This window comes from Rousettus aegyptiacus, unplaced genomic scaffold (assembly GCF_014176215.1).
Source record: "Rousettus aegyptiacus isolate mRouAeg1 unplaced genomic scaffold, mRouAeg1.p scaffold_m13_p_14, whole genome shotgun sequence".
In the NCBI taxonomy this organism is placed as follows: Eukaryota; Metazoa; Chordata; class Mammalia; order Chiroptera; family Pteropodidae; genus Rousettus; species Rousettus aegyptiacus.
This window is the reverse complement of record NW_023416289.1, coordinates 47,249,032-47,270,717: the sequence shown is the minus strand read 5'-3', so window position 1 is coordinate 47,270,717 and position 21,686 is coordinate 47,249,032. Positions and strand designations below refer to the sequence as shown.

Here is a 21,686-nt window from a genome sequence, read left to right as displayed (position 1 = left end):
AATTTTTGTGTGTGAAAGTAAAATCTTTAAAATAAAAATATAGTATTAATAACTACTCATTTTCTTGTTCTCAAGTGTCAAATGGAATAAGTTGACTTTAAAATCTCTGGCTTACCCAGACTCCATCTTCAGTATATATTTTTGACAATCTATCCATCTGGCACTGTTTATAGTTCCTGTGATAACTGATAAGCCGAACAATTTCTTAGTGTCAAAAGGCTTGTCTTACAGAAGGAGACAAACTTGAGTCTCCAAATGCAGTAAAAAGTTAGAGACAATGCCAAAGCTGTATCTTAGGGCAAAACGGATACACAAATAAAAGGAAAGAGAAATTCTATTTGAGGGCATCCAGTTAAATTGCACTGAAGGAGTGAAACGAGCTGAGTTTTAGGGAATTATTAACGTGTTCCTCAGAAAGACTGGCAGTGGGGTGAGGGTACAAATGGGCTTTCAGGAGGGAGCTGATTCTCTTCAGTGTTCACGTAGAAAGGCCTATTAGAGGCTTCCCCTCCGCCAGCTACTTTCTGATGCGGGTTACCTTACAACTGCCCTGGCACCTCCTCCCAAAGATTCAGTAACACCCCTGAGCGAATAATAACCGTGGGTCACAAGAGGAGCCTCCAGGGACCCAGATTCTGACTATTTGGGCCATTGGGAAGAAAATATAACAGACACCTATGGAGCAGACATTTTCTGAAGGTATGCCCTACAGAGAAGGTAGGCCTTTCCTGTGGACATAAGACTTTTATCTCCCCAAGTACCAGCAATAGCATAGCGGATGTGCCAACTCCAATAACACAGTGCTATCCTCTTCCCAGTCACTATATAGGACTGAGACATTTCAAAGTTGTCACTCCTTCATTGTTTTGTCTCGTTTTCCTCGCTGTGTTGTAACCATCTGTCACACGACTGCCAAGCACGTGAAATCTGGCTACTACGACAGAAGAGATGAATTTTCACTTATTGGTTTTCAGCTTTTTAAAACATTAAAGTTTAAGTAAAGCCACTAAATTTAGAAAACTTATAGTATGTTGGTGGAGAAAAGAAATGGGATTTAAAATAACTCATTTGTGTTCCGATACTTGTCACGAGAAGTTTTCTCCACTCCCTCAAAACAATACGCTCCTTAAACAAGTCATATTCCTTTGAACTATTTCACCTAATAAAAATATTTACATCCTCTCACTGGATCAGCCGTCGTATCCTCAGTGCCTGGAACAGAACCAGGTACAAAGGTTGACAAATACTCTGGTAAATGAGATAACTGACTCATTCTAAACCAGGTTTCATGAGTTCCTCTAGATGATAGAAACTCCCTCTGACAGTTTTTGGGTGACATCCCAGTTTTCAAATAACCCTTTACCTCGGCTGGGGAAACTGAACTGTTATTTACTGCCCATAGCCCACCAATCCAGTATTTACCTTTCAGTGGTTTTCCCTTCTTAGCAACATTCCAGATACAAGTTATGTTCTAAAAATTCACTTTATTTCCTCCACTTAGCTTCTTTCATTCCTTTGACACAACAGAGAACCTGAAGTAAGTTTGGGTTAACATAAGATTATGCCTCTGTGTCAACGGACGTATTTAATACCATCAACATATCAGGCCTTTCCAGTCTCAGCATCTATACGATTTCTCAGTATTTACTTTTCAGACATAATACGAGCTAGAAATTTGACTCCAATCTGTTACACATAGAACAGCTCACTTTTCTCCTACTGGTTTCCTGGGACATAAAATAAGACATAATTGATCACTGAAGGCGTGACCACACTCATTGCATTCACGGGGTTTCTGTCCTGTGCAAATCCTCCCGAGGGCGCACATCTGGCCACAGGCTGCCCCAGTATGACTACGTTCCGGTTATTTAATGTTGTCTGAGAGACCACACAAGGCAGCCGCACAGTCACTGTATTAACAAGGTTTTTCTCCTGCAGGACAACACTGGTCTGTGATGAGCTGTGACTCTCTGAAGGAGGGTTTTCTACCTTGATTGAGTGAATTTTCTGATGTTCATTGAGGACTGACTTTGCTCTGAAGGCTTTCCCACAGTCATTACATCGATAAGGCCGCTCTCCTGTATGAATTCTCTGATGAACAACAAGCTGGGGCTTCCCAGTAAAGGCTTTCCCACAGTTGCTGCATTCAAAAGGTTTCTCTCCTGTGTGAAATCTCTGATGTGTTGTGAGGGATGACTTCTGGCTGAAGCCTTTTCCACATTCGGTGCACATATAAGGTTTCTCACCTGTATGAGTCCGCAGATGTACTATGAGATTGCCCTTCTGGATGAAGCCTTTCCCACAGTCACTGCATATAAAGGGCTTCTTTCCTGTATGTATCTTATAATGTATATTGAGCCGTGATCTCGTCAGGAAGGCTTTGCCACACTCAGTGCATTCATAAGGTTTCTCTCCTGTGTGTGATCTGCGGTGTTCGTTTAGTGTGACCTTTCTGAAGAAGGCTTTACCACACGAATTACACTGATAAGGCTTCTCTCCTGTATGAAATATCTGATGGTCGGTGAGCAAATATTTCTTCATGAAAGCTTTCCCACATTCACTGCATACGTGACGTTTCCTTATTTTCTGGGATTTCTGATGCTTCATGAATTGGGACTTAGTGTGGATAGGATTTTGGCTTTCAAGGGATTTTAATTCAGTCTCAAACGGTTCACTGTTAGCATGGAGGAAGGATTTCCCATGTCCAGTAAGCTCAGCGCAGTTCTCTATTGCATTGGTTCTGCTCTGGTTAAGTAAAGTTAATTCTGATTTCGTACTTGCTCCATGTGAGCCAAATACATCATGATTTTGATGAAATAGAAAATGAATTTTGCTCTGATGAACAGAATTGTCAAATGTGTTACATTTGTGCCATTGTTTTAGGTTATTTTCCATCTTTCCATCTTGGAAGTGCTCTAGCATATCATCATTAACTTTCCAGATTCCTGGGAAAGAAAAGAACAATCAAATCACCCATCCTCTTTTTTTTTTATTATTCTTATTTATGCTTACAGCACCTGGTCTTCCTAGGTGGTCTCCCATGCGAGTACTAACCAGGTCCGACCCCGCTTAGCTTCTGAGATCAGACAAGATTGGGCTTGTTCGGGGTGGCGTGGCCATAGACCATGGACCATGGCTTCACTGGGACATGAACCCAGGACCTTCTGTGTGTAAGGGAGATGCGCTAACTGCCGCACTATGGAACCACGTCCCCATCATATTGATTTGGACATAGGGTGATTAAAAAAATACCTTGATGTGAGATGTCATGTTTAGTGATGATCCTATGATACATAAGTTTAAATAATACTCCACGTTCAGTGTTCCTTGTTCATTGGAAAAAAACAGATAGTGAAAACACACAAATTTGGCTACTTTCTGAGTATTGGCCTTGCCAAATGTGCAGAACATTAGCAATATACTGTTGCAGCAGACCATGGGTGGGAGGGCCACCTCACCCCAACTGGTGGGAAACAGTCGCTCTCCCCATATTCCTTCCTCACTGATGGCTGCTGAGGACGAGGCGTAGTGCTGGGATGCAGGCACACACATAGTCCTCACGTTCACGGAGCCTGCGCAGCATTCGGTAAAACCACTCAAAGGGCAAAGGCAGACATGAGGGAAACTGTGCCACGTTTTGAAAGATGGACGGAAGACACACAGGAGATGGAGAGGGACAGAGGAAATGAGTCTGTATTTGGGAAGCCAGGACTCACTAGTGAATTCAGTGTTGCGGGTGGCATGGTGGGAATGAACAATGATACAGCGGAGCTCCATGCATGTCTAACATACAACTTACACCTCGGAGAGGTGTTCCATTTTGTCCAGGATCAACCCCAGCCTCAGCACTTAAGTGTTCTATTATGCTGACTTAATTTGATCACAGCACATTTCACCCCATCTACATAGTATTTACTTTTTAATTTTGATTGATTTTGGGTCTCTTTAGAATGAAAGCATTTGGTTTATCTGTATGGTTTTTCAAACTGCTGTTATACCCCAGCTTATTTTAGGGTATCAAAAAATAAGTTATAAAAGGGTGAAGGTAGCAATCAGATGTGTAAAACATATTAGTTTAGGAGAAATGATAGCAATCTCTGAGTGAATAATAGACCACATCACAGAAATCACTGAAAGAAAAATTTCATGTCATGTGAGAGGTAACATGGTTAACTGGGAATTAATGGCCTCAGAATATGATGGGAGAAAAACGAAAGCATTCAGGAAGTAAAAGAGTAGTAATAGCTACGATAAACTGTAAGAAGGATCAGAATTAGTAAAAACACGAAGGGATTAAATGGAAGTAGACAAGACTCATGGTCTGATGTAGACTAGAACTGGTAACGGAGGCTGTTACAATACATTTCCTAGTTAAAATACATCAAAACAGCAGACTCCTTTAAAGGAGAATGCTGAGTGGGAAGGGAACATTGAAGGAAATGCCTGCATGGCCCGGATGTAAGATGTGCAGGAGTGAAGAAGAACATAAACCTATCAGGGTTTCCTGGGAGGGAAGGTGATTCTAGGTCCTCGCAGGTATTGGGAGCCCAGGAGAGTTGACATCGAGATGAGTAAATCCTACAGCACTAAATAGACTCAATGCTGGACCACATGGGGAGAGAGCAATTGGGATGTCTTCTCCAGTGAATAGCTTAGCTTATTAGAAAGAAGAAAACATTGAAGGGATAGGAGATTACAAAAAAAGAAAGAAAGAAAAACAAAACCTTTCAAGAACCTCAGAGTGGGGAAAATGGCACAGCATCAAGATGGGTGGATGTTCGGAAAGGAAGCCATGACTCGTGGGGATGGAAGGTGCAGTTGTCAGAGGACAGAGAGTAACTCGGGGTGTTGTCTTTGGAGGGAGGCCTTGGACAGTGGAATCTCAGAGCAAGCGAGATGGAAGTGTAAGAAGAAGGAATGATTTGAGAATCCTAGAAACGAGAAGACTATGCAAACCAAACAATTAAGATGTAGATAAAACACGGAATGAACGGATCCCAGAATAGAGAAAGGGATATATTTTTCTGGAAGCTCCTACAAAGAAAAACTGGTGCCCCATCAGAAGAGACAAGCATGGAGGCACTGCTTATCTGTCCTCAACCCCCTCACCTCTGTGACTCTTCTCTCAATGACTAGAATGGTATTTCCATGCTTGCACCCTTGGCTGGTTCTCTCACTCACCTGAACGTGTTCGAGGGTGGACTTTGTCCGCCATCGTCCATGGTGGTTCTCCTTGATCCAGCCTGGACAGTGTGTCTGGTTTGCTGGCTTGACAACCTGTTCGTGGAAAATGATAGAAGGCTTAGATACGCTGAATTGGGCTTGCAGGTCTGAGTCTGCAGAATGTTACGTCTGAGGACAAACAATTCTCACACCTACAAAGTCAAGGCTCTTCTCTCAGGAGAAGGGAGAACACAGCCATTTCTCTGGAACCAGAGTGGGCACTGAGGCTCATCTACCACTTCAGGGCATCGCGAACCCTCCAGAGCTTTCAGGAGCTGAGGAAGGAAAGACCACTGACTGGGCACCCTTGGAGCGACACAGGGGAGCTGTCCTCACCCACTGACACCAGGTTGCTGTAGTTCTCCGACATCACGTCCCGGTACAGGTCCTTCTGGGCAGGAGCCAGGAGCTGCCACTCCTCCCACGTGAAGTCCACGGCCACGTCGTCAAATGTCAGGGACTCCTGTAACAACACCGCGCAGTTTAATGATGTCCTTTTGAAGGTATGAAAGAAATGTTAGTTTCCTGCTCATTTCCACTTTATAGGCAGCATCTAGATATCAAATGGAGTTCTAATGTATAGTTGAAGAATCAAATGCCTAAAAGTATTCTATAATTGTACATTCAGTCATCCATGAAGTCATCCAAATAGAAGTTTCTATAATGTGTAGAAATGTCTAATTAACCTGGAAAGATAACATTTATATATAAATGAGACAAAAGAGATATACATATCTGCATACTTTCCGATTGACAGAAGTGGTTTTTTTTATAGGCCTCTTCAAATCCATTAGGGAACAAAGGAAAGAATAAAACAAACCCAATGTCACCTGGGCCTGGGGCATTTTCTTCTAATTTCTGAAAACAGCTCACAATGATGAGGTTCTGTCTTGGTGTCTTCTGGAACCACTCTAAATTTCTGTCTAGAAATCTCAGTCTTCAGTCAGGTGTCTGTCTCCCTGGAAATGCTGACACCCAATCTAACTTCTTCCTCTCTCAGTTGATTCTTTTGCTCCTGGGTGTCAGGACCTGTATGTGCAGAAAATTCAATTTGAATGATTCATTTCTGCTTGATCCAGATGCTACAATGTTCCTGAGCGCTCATCTCCACACAATGCCACAACATCTGAGGAAAGTGTCCCCCTTTCCATGGGGTCCTGGAAGAATTTATACCTCTGGCCAATAAACTAAAGATTCTGTTATGGGAGAGGTAGTCCTTTTCTGTGGAGTTTAAGTGGAGTGACTGTGAAAAGAGATGAGCAAAATGACACTGTAGAGTCAGAATAATTTTTGTCTTCTTCCCTTTAGGTTCTTTGGCTGGTCTAATAATTAAATTGGTATGACACAGATTAACAGGAGAAAACAATTCAAACTTCTAGTAACATTTACATCTCTTGTATATTGGGAAAAGATCTAGGAAAACTGAGTAACTAAAAATAGCAGAAATCATCACCTTAAATATACCACTTTCAGCCAAAGACAAAAGATGCTGGGAGTGGAGGATGTTATGGGAGGTTACCAGGAACTGGGTTAGATTATTATGCGAATTGAAGTCCCAACATACTCCACTCATAGTGAAGGTGGGCCAGGTACACCAAGAAAGACACCCTTACAAATGGAAATATTCTTTACTAAAGGAAACTTCTACTAGGTTTTGAGAGCTTCTCTCAGGACTGCAGTTTCTGTAAATTACACAGCCTAAAATAATCAATATCCCAAAGAGGAATATTTTAGGATGGCAAAATCTGATACTCCTCAGATTCAAGGAATAACTCATCTAGAAGAAAAATGTTCACCACAAATCACTAAAGAAGTTTTCAGCATTCTAGCTAGCTAAAAGTGAACCATTTACCCACTCATTTCATAGTAATTCGGTCACTAGCGTTGGGAGTTGGAACCACCACGATTGACTAAGATGGACCAAGACTTACTAATATACTAGGTCATGGGTCACTTTGCCCAGAGGATAGAGACTAAACGATGTGGACATTCTGTCAGCAAAAAAAGAAAGAAAGAATGTATGTCAGGCAAGTATGTCCGCTGCTGTGAATTAAGAGGTGAGTTCAGACGTTAGCGAACATTTTCTGCAGAGACAGATAAACACTTTTCCACTTGCAGGTCAAAATGTCTGTGTCACAATGGCCCATTTCGGCCTTTGCAGCCCGAAAACTGCCACCTAAGATATGCAGCAGCGGGTGTTCCTGCTTTAGTCCCTCAGTCTGTAGTTAGTCAACTCCTGTTCAAAAACTAGATGGTTTCGAATGACTGCCCCGGGCTGCACCTCCGCAGGTTCCAGCGGCAGCCAAGGTCCCGACCTTAACCAAACACCCAGGGTCCTAGGCGCCCCTTTAGAGCGTTACTCTCAGAAGCCTCTCTGGACCACCGACGTGGACTGCACACTTCGTTATCATCCGTCGGAAGCGTGGGCCAGGCACCCCCACGTGATGACATCCACGCCGACCCCAACATCACTGCGCCCATACTGAACACCCAACCTGAATCCGAAAACGCGATCATCCTAAATGCCACCTGCACCCCCTGCGAGTGGAGTGACCTGCAGAGCCCCATAACCTGACGATCGGGACGAGGACGTTGATCTCCACAGCTGAACCCCAGGACACCCCTACCGCAGAGAAACGCGTCTGGCTCCCCGGAGTCCTTAACTCCCGTTCCCACCTGGTCTGGCTGAAGTCCCGCCACCTCGGCGCTCCCACCCTCCCGCTCTGACCTCGGCGATGATCCCGTGGCCCGCGCTCCAGCACGTCCACACGTCGCCCGTGAGAAACACAACGCCTACTGTGACCAAGGAATAAATACACAAGAAACTTCCAGGGGCAAAGCTACAAACCGACCTGATTCTCCCCAGACCCACATGAAGAGTGCGCACCGAGCACTTCCCAGGACGGTTTCAACTTCGGGGCCGCGCCTGCTCCGTCTACGGCGGCCGACGAGGACCCGCGGGCAGCGGGATTTCCGGCGTTTCCCTCGGCGGCACTATGTCCGCGCCCGGCTCGCCGAGTTTCCATGGGGGCGGCCATGTTGGGAAACTGACAGCCGTACAGGAGGCAAACCGGCGGCTGTGGGGTCAGTAGCCGGGGGTGGCGGGAAGGTGGGAAGCCACTGCGCTTATCTCGTGTCCTGGCACTTCGACTTTGGTCGAAAATGGGTAAATTCTCAGAACTTTGCGAGTTCAACAGGGCGCGCGTGAAGTTGCTTTCACCGGGGCTGGGCGAAACACCGTGGCCGCGGGGCACATGCTCCACCTTGTGTACGAAAGAAAAAAAAAACGTTTAGGAACGGATGACCAGGAGTTTGGTGTCAGTACAGCGGGCGGGAAAGGTGGACAAGATAATACATCCCGTAAACGGACACCCCAGAAAGCTTCTGGCCGGAAAACAGTTTGCAGGAAGCGGTCTTTAAGGGTAGAAAAGAGTTTCAGACACTGGGTACAGTCTGGGGCTCGATGTCATGGTCAAAGGGAAAAGGGTGGCTGGGACGAGCCTAAGTTGTCATTGGAGTGGGGACTCGGGTACAAACCCCCTAAAATGAGGCCAGTGAAGGTCCGGAATGCACGGGGAGGGCCCGACCTGAACCCGTCCCAGTACAACATGAGGGTGACGGTGGGGACCCTAACTCGGCATTTAGGGCAGGGAATGTCCAAATGAGGTGTGCTCCCGCAGCTGTTAAAAATGGAGTCCTGACTCCAGCCCCAGAGGTTCTGGTTCAGCAGGGGTGGGATGTGACTGGGGAATTTGCATTCCAGTTTCTGAGGCAGGAAAATGTCAAAGTGAGTCATTGCAAAGAGTCCTGTGTGGGGCTCACCGTGAGGATCACTTCGTAAATGTCTAATCACTAGGTTATACACCTGAAACTAACATAGTTCATGTCGACTGTTTGAAAAAGAAATCTTTTTGTAAAAAAAAGAAAAAAAAAAAAAAGGAAACAAAACTGCCCTGGAATGTTGTCTGGTTACAGATTTTATGATGGATGACTCCACTCAGTACTTCAGTGTTGGCTCAAATTACAAATTATATCTAGAAAAGCTGGGGCGGGGGCGGGGGTGGTGGGCAGGAATAAAACCTCTCCCGTTACTACCTATACATATTAGGCTTTATTTTTCCTCATAAGACTCATCACTTCTTGACATTATATAATCCATTTACTAGCTCGTAAGGTCCATAATGGCTGTTCCTTTGACCGTTGCATTCACTGATGTAACCTCTGTGTAGTGCAGTGCCTTGCACAGTGCTGGTGCCTTAAAGCGGTGTCCCCAACCTTTCTGGAGCCAGCGACCAGTGCTCCTGTACGAATGTAATGCCTGATGATCTGAGGCGGTGATGGTAACGCTGGGGAGCCAGTGGTTAGCAAATACGGATGAAGCTTTGCTAGCTCTCCCACTGCTCACCTCCTGCTGTGGGGCCTGGTTCCTAACTGGACAGTACCCCAGTGGCCAGGGAGATTGGGGTTCCCTGCCTTAAAGTATATCTGTAGGTGTGAACTGCCCAACAACCTAGCACTTCAGATTGAATTCTTAAAACAGCCACAATATGGCAAATTTCCACTTCTTTTCCACTGAGCGATGCTCACTGTTTATAATTTGAATAGGCGGAAAACTTATGGGATAGATCTGAGAGTAAGGGAAAGTGTTCTGGATAGTGAGAGGCCAAAAGCCCCACTCCCAGGAGAGAAAGAAGGAAAAATGAAGAGAGCATATGTCTCAATTCAACAGTTAACAGTGGAGTTGGGATCTCTGAAATGGTGGCACCTCTCAAGGGTGATAGTCCTGGGGACAAATACAAAAGCTCTTCTCAGCAACATCCTTAGGAACCAGCACCTCCAGCCTCCTATAATCTCCTCCATTCTTAGAGACTAAGATTCGTGTCCTTTTTATTGTTTATTATGAGGATCCTTTTTCTTTTCTGTTCTGCCCAGTTTACATTCAGTTATTAAGTCTAATCACACAGAGTTTGTGGGGGAGACAACTCTGTTTTAGAATGGCCTTCCAATGGTTCATTCCCTTTAGTGACAATGTACTGATTAGTCGTTCATTTAACTTACTCATTCACCTTCCAAATCAAGATATGTTTTTCACGGCACAGCAAATATAGTCAATAACATTGGAATGTTGTTATTAACTATGTGCGGTGCCAGGTGGGGACTGATTGGGAGGATTACTTTGTACTTTTTACAAATGTCTAACCACTGTTCTATATACCTAAAACTAATATAACACTGACTATCAACTCTAATTGAAAAATAAAAATTAAGTGCATATGTTTTTGTTTTTCTGTGCTGGCAAATATAAAATCAGGTAAACCAGTGCTCCCCAGTTGAACTTTCTGGGATGATGGAAATGATGACAGATTTCTCTCAGTACGTACTTTTCAGCCACAGAGTTAGCTACAAAGTTTTGCTCATTGTCTGTGCTGTCTGTTGAGGTAGCCACGAGCTTCATGTGGCTATTGAGGGCTTGAAATGTGGTTTAGGGCAAAGAAGGAAATGAATTTAAATAGGAAAACAATTATCGAGGAATTTTTAATCTACTTGGGGAGATGAGACACGGGCATTAAAAAAATAACTTACTTGTATTCTGGGATGCTTCAGTTCCCTTAAGAGGTGTCCATGCTGTCCCTCTAAACAATATACCCCTGGAACAACAAATTATCACAACTCCTAGAAACAAGATTCCATATCTGCCATGGAGTGAATTTCGTGTCCGCCTAAATTCATATGTTGAAGCCTAACCCCAAACGTGATATTAAGAAGGGCATTTGAGAGATGATTCACTTGAGGATAGAGCCCTCGTGAATAGGATTGGTGCCCTTATAATCAAAGAGGCCCCAGACAGCCCCCTCACCCCCTTCCCTTATGTCAGGACACAGTGAGATGAACCAGGAAGTGGGCCCTCAGTAGATGTAGAATCTCCTGATACCTTGATCTGGGGCTTCACAGCCTCCAGAACTGAGAAATAAATTTGTTTTTATAAGCCACCCAGACTATGGTATTCTCTTAAAACAATGAGAACAACTACGACAATGACTATTTCACCTAGTGAAATAGATATTTCTATTTAGAGAATCTAAAGTATGTTTGAGTTAACATAAGAATACGCCTCTGTATCAACACATATTTAATACCATGAGAATATCAGGCCTTCCCAGTCTCAGCATCTACACGATTTCTCAGTATTTACTTTTCAGACATAATACGAGCTAGAAATTTGGCTCCAATCTGTTACACATAGAACAGCTCACTTTTCTCCTACTGGTTTCCTGGGACATAAAATAAGACATAATTGATCACTGAAGGCGTGACCACACTCACTGCATTCATGGGGTTTCTGTCCTGTGCAATTCCTCCCGAGGGTGCACATCTGGCCACAGGCTGGCCCACTATGACTACGTCCCTGTTATTTAGTGCTGTCTGAGGGACCACACAAGGCACCTGCACAGTTACCGTATTAACAAGGTTTTTCTCCTGCAGAACAACACTGGTCTGTGATGAGCTGTGACTCTCTGAGGGAGGATTGTCCACCTTGACCGAATCTCCACATTTCTCTCTTGTGTGTATTCTCTTATGTTTCACAAGGCAAGACATGTAGGCAAAAGCTTTCCCACATTCACTGCAGGTGTAGGGTCTCTCTCCTGTGTGAGTTCTTTGATGGACAATGAGCTTCTGCTTTGTAGTGAAGGCTTTCCCACAGTTGCTGCACTCAAAGGGCTTCTCTCCTGTGTGAATTCTTTGATGTTTAATGAGACCTGATTTCTGGGAACAGGATTTTCCACATTCACTGCAGACGAAGGGAGTCTTTCCTGTGTGAAATCTCTGGTGTGCTATGAGACATGTCTTCTGGATGAAACCTTTCCCACATTCAGTGCAAATATAAGGTTTTTCACCTGTATGAATTCGCTGATGTACAATGAGATTGCCTTTCTGGATGAAGCCTTTCCCACAGTCACTGCATATAAAGGGTTTCTCTCCTGTGTGTGTTTTCTGATGTATATTGAGCCGTGATTTCTTGAGGAAGGCTTTGCCACATTCAGAGCATTTGTAAGGTTTCTCTCCTGTGTGCGTTCTCTGGTGCTCAGTGAGCATAAACTTTCTAGAGAAGGCTTTGCCACAAATACTGCACCGATGGGGTTTCTCTCCTGTATGAACGGTCTGATGATCAGTGAGCCAAGATTTCTTCGTGAAAGCTTTCCCACATTCACTGCACACATGAGGCTTCTCTATTTTCTGAGGTTTCTGATGCTTAATGAGTTGAGACTTAGTATGGATGAGTCTTCGTGTTTCGGAGAATTTCGCTCCATTCTGAAATGGTTCACTGTTAGCATGGAGGAAGGACTTCCCATCTCCAGTAAGCTCAGCACAGTTCTCTATTTCATACCTTCTTCTCTGGTTAAGTAAAGTTAATTCTGATTTCATACTTGCTCCATGTGAGCCAAATATATCATGATTCTGATGTAACAGAAAATGACTTTTGCTCCGATGGACAGAATTGTCAAATGTGTTACGTTCGTGCCATTGTTCTAGGTTATTCTCTATCCTTCCATCTTGGAAGTGCTCTAGCACATGATCGTCAACTTTCCAGATTCCTGGGAAAGAAAAAAACAGTCCAGTCACCCATTATCTTGATTTGGAAGAAATGTAATTAAAAAAAAAAAAACCTTGATGTGACGTGTCGTTTTTAGTGATGACCCTACGATATATGAGTTTAAATAATATTCCACGTTCAGTGTTCCTTGTTCATTGGAAAAAAACAGATAGTGAAAACACACAAATTTGGCTACTTTCTGAGTATTGGCCTTGCCAAATGTGCAGAACATTAGCAATATACTGTTGCAGCAGACCATGGGTGGGAGGGCCACCTCATCCCAACTGGTGGGAAACAGTCGCTCTCCCCACATTCCTTCCTCACTGATGGCTGCTGAGGACGAGGCGTAGTGCTCGGATGCAGACACACACATAGTCCTCACGTTCACGGAGCCTGCGCTGTACTTCAGTAAAACCACTCAAAGGGCAAAAGCAGACACGAGGGAAACAGCGCCACGTTGTGAAAGGTGAAGGGAAGACACATAGGAGATGGAGAGGGACAGAGGAAACAAGTCCGCGTTTGGGAAGCCAGGACTCACTGGTGAATGCACTGTTGCGGGTGGCATGGCGGGAGTAAACAAACCACACAGCATGAAGCTCTCCTAACCAACGACCTCCAAAACGGAAGTCCTGGTTTCCCAACCCAAATCGCCTTCTCCACATACCGCATCCATCACCATCAGTGACTAGTTCACTCTTTAACTATGGCGAAGCTTCTGAGCATCACCCTTCATTTATTTCTCACTCACAGATACCCCCATCTACCTCCGAGATTGATCACACCTGCTCTCCTTTATAAACACACCCAGAATTGGACCAATACCCACCGCTCACGCACGGTCGAAGGCATCCCTCTCCCATAGGACAGCAGTAGCCTCCTGCTAGGCCTGCCTGTTCCTCTCCTGCCAGCGACTGTCTATTTTCTATACAGTAGCCGAAGTGATCCTTTCCAGATAAATTATATTTCATCAGTCCACCTCTCTCAAAACTCCTTAGTGGTTTCTCATCTTGTGAGGAATAAAATCAAACACTTAAAACATCCCTGAAAGTCCCCGATGTGACTTGCTACCCCAATTCCCCGCCACTACCCTGCTGTCCTTGTCTTCAGTCTTGCCCACTCTTCTCTATCCGATCAGGCTTCCTAACGTTCTTCAGATAGAAGCCTCTGACCTTGCCAACTTTACTCTGGAACAGTCTTCACGCAAAGAGCCTACGCACATCCCTTATCTACCTGCTCAAAATCACCTCAACAAAGATTTCTTATTCCTAAAATCGGTGCCAAGGCCAAGCTCAGTAATCATTTGTGCTGATGCCTTAATGTTCCTCACAGCAAGTTTCATCCCAAGGACCTTGCCATCAGCCTTCATCCATGTCTTCCCCTCACAGCGCATATTGAATTTAACGTCAAACCTCGTCTGCCAGCTATAATGTGTTTCCAGAATTTGCTCAGAAAAATCTTAGTTTATTAGAATGAAGAAAACTTTGAAAGGATAGAGTATCAGAGTAGAAAATGAAAAAGAACTTTTGTAGAACCTCAGAGTGGCAAAAAAGAAAAGCAAAAAAAAAAAAAAAAAAAAAAAGGAAAGCAAAAGATTGCACAGATAAGACCAGTTCACTCTGAGCACAGCGTCCAAGATGGGTGGACGTTCAGAAGGGAAGCCATTACTTGTGGGGCAGGAAGGTACAGTAGTCAGAGGACAGTGAGAAACTCGGGGTTTTGTCTTTGGAGGAAGGCCTTGGACAGTGGAATCTCCAAGCAAGCGAGATGGAAGTGTAAGAAGGATTTGTAAAGATTTGTAAGATTTGAGAATCCCAGAAAGGAGAAAACTTTGCAAACCAAACAGTCAAGATATAGATAATACACAGAATGAACAGATCCCAGAAGAGAGAAAAGGATATGTTTTTCTGGAAGTTCCTACAAAGAAAAACTGGTGCCCCATCAGAAGAAACAAGCATGGAGGCACTGCTTACCTATCCTCGACTCCCTCACCTCTGTGACTCTTCTCTCAATGACTAGAATGGCATTTCCACACCTGCCCCCTTGCTGGTTCTCTCACTCACCTGAACGTGTTCGAGGGTGGACTTTGTCCACCATCGTCCATGGCGGTTCTCCTTGATCCAGCCTGGACAGTGTGTCTGGTTTGCTGGCTTGACAACCTGTTCGTGGAAAATGATAGAAGGCTTAGATACGCTGAATTGGGCTTGCGGGTCTGAGTCTGCAGAATGTTACATCTGAGGACAAACGATTCTCACACCTACAAAGTCAAGGCTCTTCTCTCAGGAGAAGGGAGAACACAGCCATTTCTCTGGAACCAGAGTGGGCACAGAGGCTCATCTACCACTTCAGGGCATCGCGGACCCTCCAGAGCTTTCAGGAGCTGAGGAAGGAAAGACCACTGACCGGGCACCCTTGGAGTGACACAGGGGAGCTGTCCTCACCCACTGACACCAGGTTGCTGTAGTTCTCCGACATCACGTCCCGGTACAGGTCCTTCTGAGCAGGGGCCAGGAGCTGCCACTCCTCCCACGTGAAGTCCACGGCCACGTCATCAAATGTCAGGGACTCCTGTAACAACACCGTGCAGTTTAATGGAGTGATGTCCTTTTGAAGATACACAGAAATGTTAGTTTTTCTGCTCGTTTCCATTGTATAGGATGAATCTGTTTTTTTTTTTTAATGCACCATGGAAAAAGCAAAAGTCTAATAAAATATTCTGTAATTGTATATTGAGTCAACTATCCACTCATTCAAGTATAAGTTTCTATAATGTGTAGAAGTTAAATGTTCTTCCTAACCTAGAAATACCACATTCATTCATGTATCTATATATATGACATATGCTAATGACAAGATGACTGAGTCTTCACAGCCCCCAGTCCTTCCACTGCCCTAGGGTGCTCAGGTTTTACTGCTGTATAAATCCAGACTGCCACAAGGTGGAAATCACCTCGTGCTGGGCCCGGCTCCCTGAGTCTGATAAGTCTATTCCCAGGGGGGTTATGGGAATCCTCTCAGACACAGCCCCAGGGAATCCGCTGCTGCAATTAGAGGAGGCCACTAGTCAGGACCCACCGACCTCATCATCTCTAGAAACAACCATGAAAGAAACTTGCTGAGATCACAGGGCCATGACATGTTGACATCGCCCCTGGAAGCAATCAGCTTTCTCCTCAAAACCAGTCCATACTGCGTGATGACAATGATTCTCTGAGGTGCTGGCTGCAGGGATATTAGTTAGGTGTCAGGTGGCAACTAACGTCACCCACAGGAATCCTGCGAATCATGTTTCTTATCCTGCTCTGCCTGAGGTTGAGTTAAAAACTAAAATTATTTCTCTCTGAACTCCGCTTTTCAAAATTTATACTTTTCAGATTAACAAAGCGTTTGTTTTTTTTTTTTAAACAATAGGCTTCTACAAATCTATTAGGAACAAGGAAAAAATATAAAGAAACCAAAGTCACCTGAACCTGCAGCATTTTCTTCTGTTTTCTTCTGAAAACAGCTCACAAAGAAGAATCTCTGCCTTGGTGTCTTCTGGAACCGCTCTAAATTTCTGTCTGGAAATCTCAGTCTTCAGTCAGATGTGTCCCTGGAAATGCTGACGCCCAAACTAACTTCTTCCTCTTTCGGTCGATTCTTTTGCTCCTGGGCATCGAGACCTGTGTATTGTGGAGAAAATTCATTTTGAGTGGCACATTTCCATTGGGCCCAGATGCCAGAACATTTCTGAGCACTCGCCTTCACACAATCCCGTGAGATCTGAGGAAAGTGTCCCGCTTTACATGGGGTCTAAAAGAATTTACATGTCTGGTTACTAAAACCTTAGGGTCTGAATGTGTATGGGGATGTCCCTTTCATCCGTGAAGTTTTAGTGGGGCGACTGTCAAAGGAAACCTGGGAAATGACATCCAGCCTTGCGCCATGCCTCAGGAGCAGGTGACCCTCAGGCAGGTCAATGACACAAACAGACACATGGAAAGAGAGAGTCTGGGCACCGTTTCCACCCAGTACCTGCACGCATTTCAGTTTGAAAACCAATGCGGTGGGCAAATCATCAGCACTGTCTTATAAGCAATAATGATAATACCTTAGAAGGTTTTAAATACAGAAAAAAAAAATAATGTTGCAAATAAATTGGAAAATGATAAATGAAACTGGAGCTCTCTAAGATAACTGTATTATCAGAGAAGAATGTAAAAATGCTAATTAATATAAGAATCTGACAAAGGTTCCTTGCTGCATGTAATCTCTAGTGTCAGTGTGAAAACTAACAATAGTCTTAAAGTATATAATTTCCATGCAAACAGGAGAAATGAAAGAAGAAATTCATCCAAAGGAGGGGAAAAAAAAGAGAGAGAATAAAGAACAGAGAACAGTGGGGCAAATATAATGCACTTAAGTGACTGTTTTAAAACAAAGCATACTACGAAAGGGGGGAGGAGGTAGGTGAGGGTAAAGGGGGTCAAATATATGGTGACGGAAGGAAATTTAACTGTGGATGGTGAACACACAATGCAGTATACATATGACATATTATTGAATTGTACACTTGAAACCTATATAATCTTATTAACCAATCTCACCCCAATAAATTTAACAAAATGATAAAGCATACTAAACATTATATTAAGTATGAACAGAACAAGGAGTCCAGTTAATTACGTTAAATACAAATGCCTCAAGATTGTCATGCTGGATTAAAATTTAGGCCTTTTGAGCCATGCTTCTCTTGCTCAGGCCCACCTCCATGTCTGGAAGTATACTCTCCCTTCTAATAAAGCTTTTGTTTTCTGCTGTAAAAAGAAAGAAAGAAAGAAAAAAAGAAAGAAAGAAAGAAAAGAAAAAAACAAAACTAATAACATGCTAGTATAGGTGGTATGTCTGAAACGTAATGATAAAGAAAACTCGAGAATAAAAGGTTAGAAAAAGATATACCATGTAAAAGAGTAACCACGGATAATCTAGTATAATGACATTCTCACACAAAATGAACCAGAAAGCCCAAAAATTATGACAGAAAGAGAGACAACGATCACTAGTAGAGGTTCAATTCACCACATTATAAACATTTGCAATTACTATGCACCTAACAATATAGCCTTGAAATGGACCAAAAAACAAGAACAAAGAAATCCAGACTAATCCAGATTTCAACACACCTCTCCCAGAAAGTGACACAGAACAAACATGCCATCTACAACAACATTTATAAGCAATATCATTTTGAAGAGCATCAAAAATATTTTATAAGTGGGATGAAATCTTGAGAGAAATTTTAAGTCTTAAATAAATGAAAAGATGGACTGTGAAGATGACTTAGAGAAGCAAGCATTTTAAAGATGTATTGCCAAATAAGTAGAGCATGGGCTCACCTTCATACCCTATTACCTAGCAATTGTATTCCCAGATGAAATTCTCTCCAATGCAATTCTTGTACTTTATATTAGAAGGCAATGATACAGTGAAGGGTTAAAGAAGTACAAATCAGTAGCTGATACATGGTCACGGGGATGGGGAGCGCAGCGTAGGGAAGGCAGTCAGCAGTAATGTAATGTAGTGGAGAGCCAGAGGGGTGAGAAAAGTAATCAAGACGATCGTTGCATAAACTATATAAACATCTAACCAATGAACTGTATATTTGAAACTAATAAAATAAAATGCTAAAAAAAGAGGTCATATCTCCCAAATGCATAAATAGATCTAATGACATCCCAATCAGAATCATAAACTGACGCAATATGCACCTTAAAAAAAAAGTTGGAAGACTTGTTCTGTCAGTTTTGAGGGTTTAAATTTACTTCAATTATGACAGTGTGGTATTAGCACAATAATAGACAAATGGGCCAGAGGAACAAAATAAAATACCTATGAACAGACCCATGCATATATAGAGACTTCAAGACACAGATAGCACTGCAGAGAAGAGGGCAAGAATGTCTTTTTTTTTTTAATGATGCTGGGACAATCAGATATCCACTCTGGAGTATGGAGGGATGGGGAGAAGGAGCTTGAACTTTACCTCACAACATACTCAAAAATCAGTTGGGGGCTAACTCTCAATGTCGATGAGAGAGGCAAATCAATAAAACTTTAAGACGATAATACAAAAGAATCTCACAATGTTATCAGGGTATGGAAAGATATTTTAAACTGACCACATAATGCATACTATATAGCAAATTACATTCTGCTGGAGGATATGTAAAGGGTACAACCACCTGGGGAAACATTTTGACATCATCTGTTTAAACTGAAGTTACACACTCCCTAAGATACAGCAATTTCACTCTGAGGTATACATCTAAGCTATACAACCCCTTGCAAATAAGGGCGCCTTTGAACCTGAAGACATGTACAAGGATTTTCATAGTGGCAGTATTCATAGCAATCCAAACTGCAAACAGTACAAATTTATTTAATAGTAGGAAAAACTTCCATACACTCAAACTGGAATGCTACAGGGAAAATATAATCTTGGCCCAGCTTGCAAGCTAAGAATGCTTTTAACACCTTTAAAGGATGTTAAAACAAAAACATGTGTTTGTGAAGCACATGTGAGAGACCCTCTGTGGCCTGAAGCTCCTAAAATATTTACCATATAAACTTTATAGAATAGCCTTGTGTTACAGAGCAAAAACAAAACAAAACAAACAAAAAACACCCATGTGCAAAAAAAAACTTCTTACAAGCATTGAGCAAAAACGAGCCTGACATAAAAAAAAAGAGTGTTGCATAATTACACTGATATACAGTTAAAAATAGGCACGACTAAATAAAGGTTAGGCATGAATAATTATATGATAAAACTATAAAGAAAAGCCTTGAAGCGTTTGGTATTGAGAGCAAAGAATGATAATTACCTTTTGGTGGGAAGACCAAAATTGGGAGGCAGCTCACACAGCACCACTGGGTGCCAGCAGAGTTCTTTCTTGACCTGGGCAGTGACTGTTTATACACAAAAATAGTACAAAATTTTATATATAGCACATATATTTAAAACACATATTCAGATTCCAGACATTTTACATATAAAGTATATGTAAATACCACACATATACATATATGTAGATACTGCTTTTATAGTGATTAACCTGCAGAGCTTTTAAATTTACAAATAAATGGAAGAGCTCAACAATACCAAACACTTGTTCTTTAAAAAGACCAATAAAATATATGCATTTGTAGTGAGATGGATCAAAAGAAACCTCGTGCAAATAAAGTATACAAAAAGTAACAGGAGACATGAATCACATTAAATATATATTTTTTTAAATTTAAAGAATACTATGAACATTTTTATGTCACTAAATTTGAAATTCTGGTTGAATTCATCATTTTATGTTCCTGCCCTCCCAGATACTGTTGACTCCAGAAAACCCAGCAGGTGAATTTTGTGGGACACAGCTGTCCACTACTACCCCCAGTTTCCTACTTCGTATTGCAGATTTGAGCCAAAGAATTGAGATAAGAATAAATTATAGACATCAGAAAGTAGAAGAGAAAATTAGGGCTATATTCGGACAATATCATCATCATGGACATGGAAAAGGAGATTCAAGGAATTTTAAAGAGAAAATGCCCTGTCCCCCGCACACCAATAACAGATTTTCACGGATATAGCTGGACCTAAGCTCATTTCACAGAAATTCAATCACTAGCAATAGGAACTGGAAACCACCACGACGGGCTATGATCGACCAGGACTTAGTAATAAACTGGGGTATCAGTCACCTTGCCAGAGGGGTGGGTACTAAACAAGTAGTTTGTTAGCAAAGAAGACGGTGTGACTGTATGTCAGGCAAATAAGCAAGTGTACGCTGCTATATATTGAGGTGAGCGCAGGCGTTGGCAAGCGTTTTCTGCAAAGGGCTACGGAGTATGCATCTGCGACTTTGAAGGCGGTAAAGTCACTAAGAATCAGTTCTGCCTCTGCGGGGTGAAGTCACCCACAGACGGGGCGTGAGCGACAGGCGTGTCTGAACGAGTCGCTCCTGCAGTTAGTCAACCCCTGGATTAAAAAAAGGCCAGAAACAAAACAAAACAAACAAACAAACAAACAAAAAGTGTTTCTGACCACCTGCCCGGTGCCGTGCCGCCTCCTCTAAGTTATACATCCAAGTTACACACATAAGATCTGAACCGGAAAACGTGCAAGAATTGTCCTAGCATCGCGGTTCGTAACACCCCAAACTGCAATCACAAATTTAATCAACAAAGGGAAAAACTGCCATAGATTGAAACTACGGAACGCTATGCGTTCCGTTCCGTTCTCAGCTGCGGAGGCTGGAACTCAGGGTTCTGGCGCCCCTAGCCGGGCCGCAGACGCTGGTCACAAACACCCCGTTACCCCAAACCTGGCCCAGGTATCCCACATGACGACCTCCTCGCCGATCCCCGCATCGCTGAGCCACAGAACAAACCCCGAACCGGAACCTGACGCCGCGATCACCCTGCCACCTGCATCCGTCACAGAGGCACCCGCAAAGACCCTGACAGCTGGGACAGGGTCGGTGACCTCTACGAACCCTTAATCGTCTAATGAGTCCCAAGGTACAGCGACCGTTGACAGGCGCGTGACAGGCTCCCGCCTGGCTTCTCCCACGCGGTCCGCCGATGATCCCGCAGGTCTAACGACACCACTTCCTCCCTGTGACGTCACGTACCCTTTGAGCGACAACCCTCCCGATACAAAAAATTTTCGAATAAACTTCAAAGGCCAAAAGCACACACTCTCCTGCCCATGAGGAGGGTCTAAACGTAACACTTCCGCGAACTGCTTCCGCTTTTGGAAACGTCGCCCAGACAGTTCGGCTGCCTACGGCGGCCTACGAGGAGCCCAGGAGTGTCTTCGGCAGCAAGATGTCCGCGC

At 43.3% G+C, this 21,686-nt stretch overlaps 1 protein-coding gene and 1 pseudogene across 1 annotated transcript; both read right to left on the bottom strand.

Moving 5' to 3' along the window:
- Positions 1 to 1,464: 1,464 nt before the first annotated feature.
- Positions 1,465 to 21,600, bottom strand: LOC107500428 (zinc finger protein 350). Its single transcript, XM_036232711.1, has 10 exons — positions 21,343 to 21,600; positions 19,678 to 19,762; positions 16,279 to 16,476; positions 15,256 to 15,382; positions 14,878 to 14,973; positions 11,488 to 12,818; positions 6,054 to 6,074; positions 5,560 to 5,686; positions 5,182 to 5,277; positions 1,465 to 2,945 (listed from the first exon to the last, which is right to left on the bottom strand). The coding sequence occupies exons 3-10, from the start codon at positions 16,291 to 16,293 to the stop codon at positions 1,717 to 1,719; spliced, it is 3,042 nt and encodes a 1,013-aa protein (XP_036088604.1). The 5' UTR covers positions 16,294 to 16,476; positions 19,678 to 19,762; positions 21,343 to 21,600; the 3' UTR covers positions 1,465 to 1,716.
- On the bottom strand, positions 3,006 to 3,124 carry LOC118611822 (annotated as a pseudogene).
- Positions 21,601 to 21,686: the final 86 nt, after the last annotated feature.

Excerpts from the sequence above, each read along its gene's own strand:
- LOC107500428 (XM_036232711.1), bottom strand. Across the intron at positions 12,819-14,877 it reads CCACCCTCGAACACGTTCAG|GAATCTGGAAAGTTGACGAT; the intron begins GTGAGTGAGAGA and ends TTTCTTTCCCAG. Across the intron at positions 5,687-6,053 it reads AGAAAATGCCCCAGGCCCAG|GAGTCCCTGACATTTGACGA; the intron begins GTGACATTGGGT and ends GTGTTGTTACAG.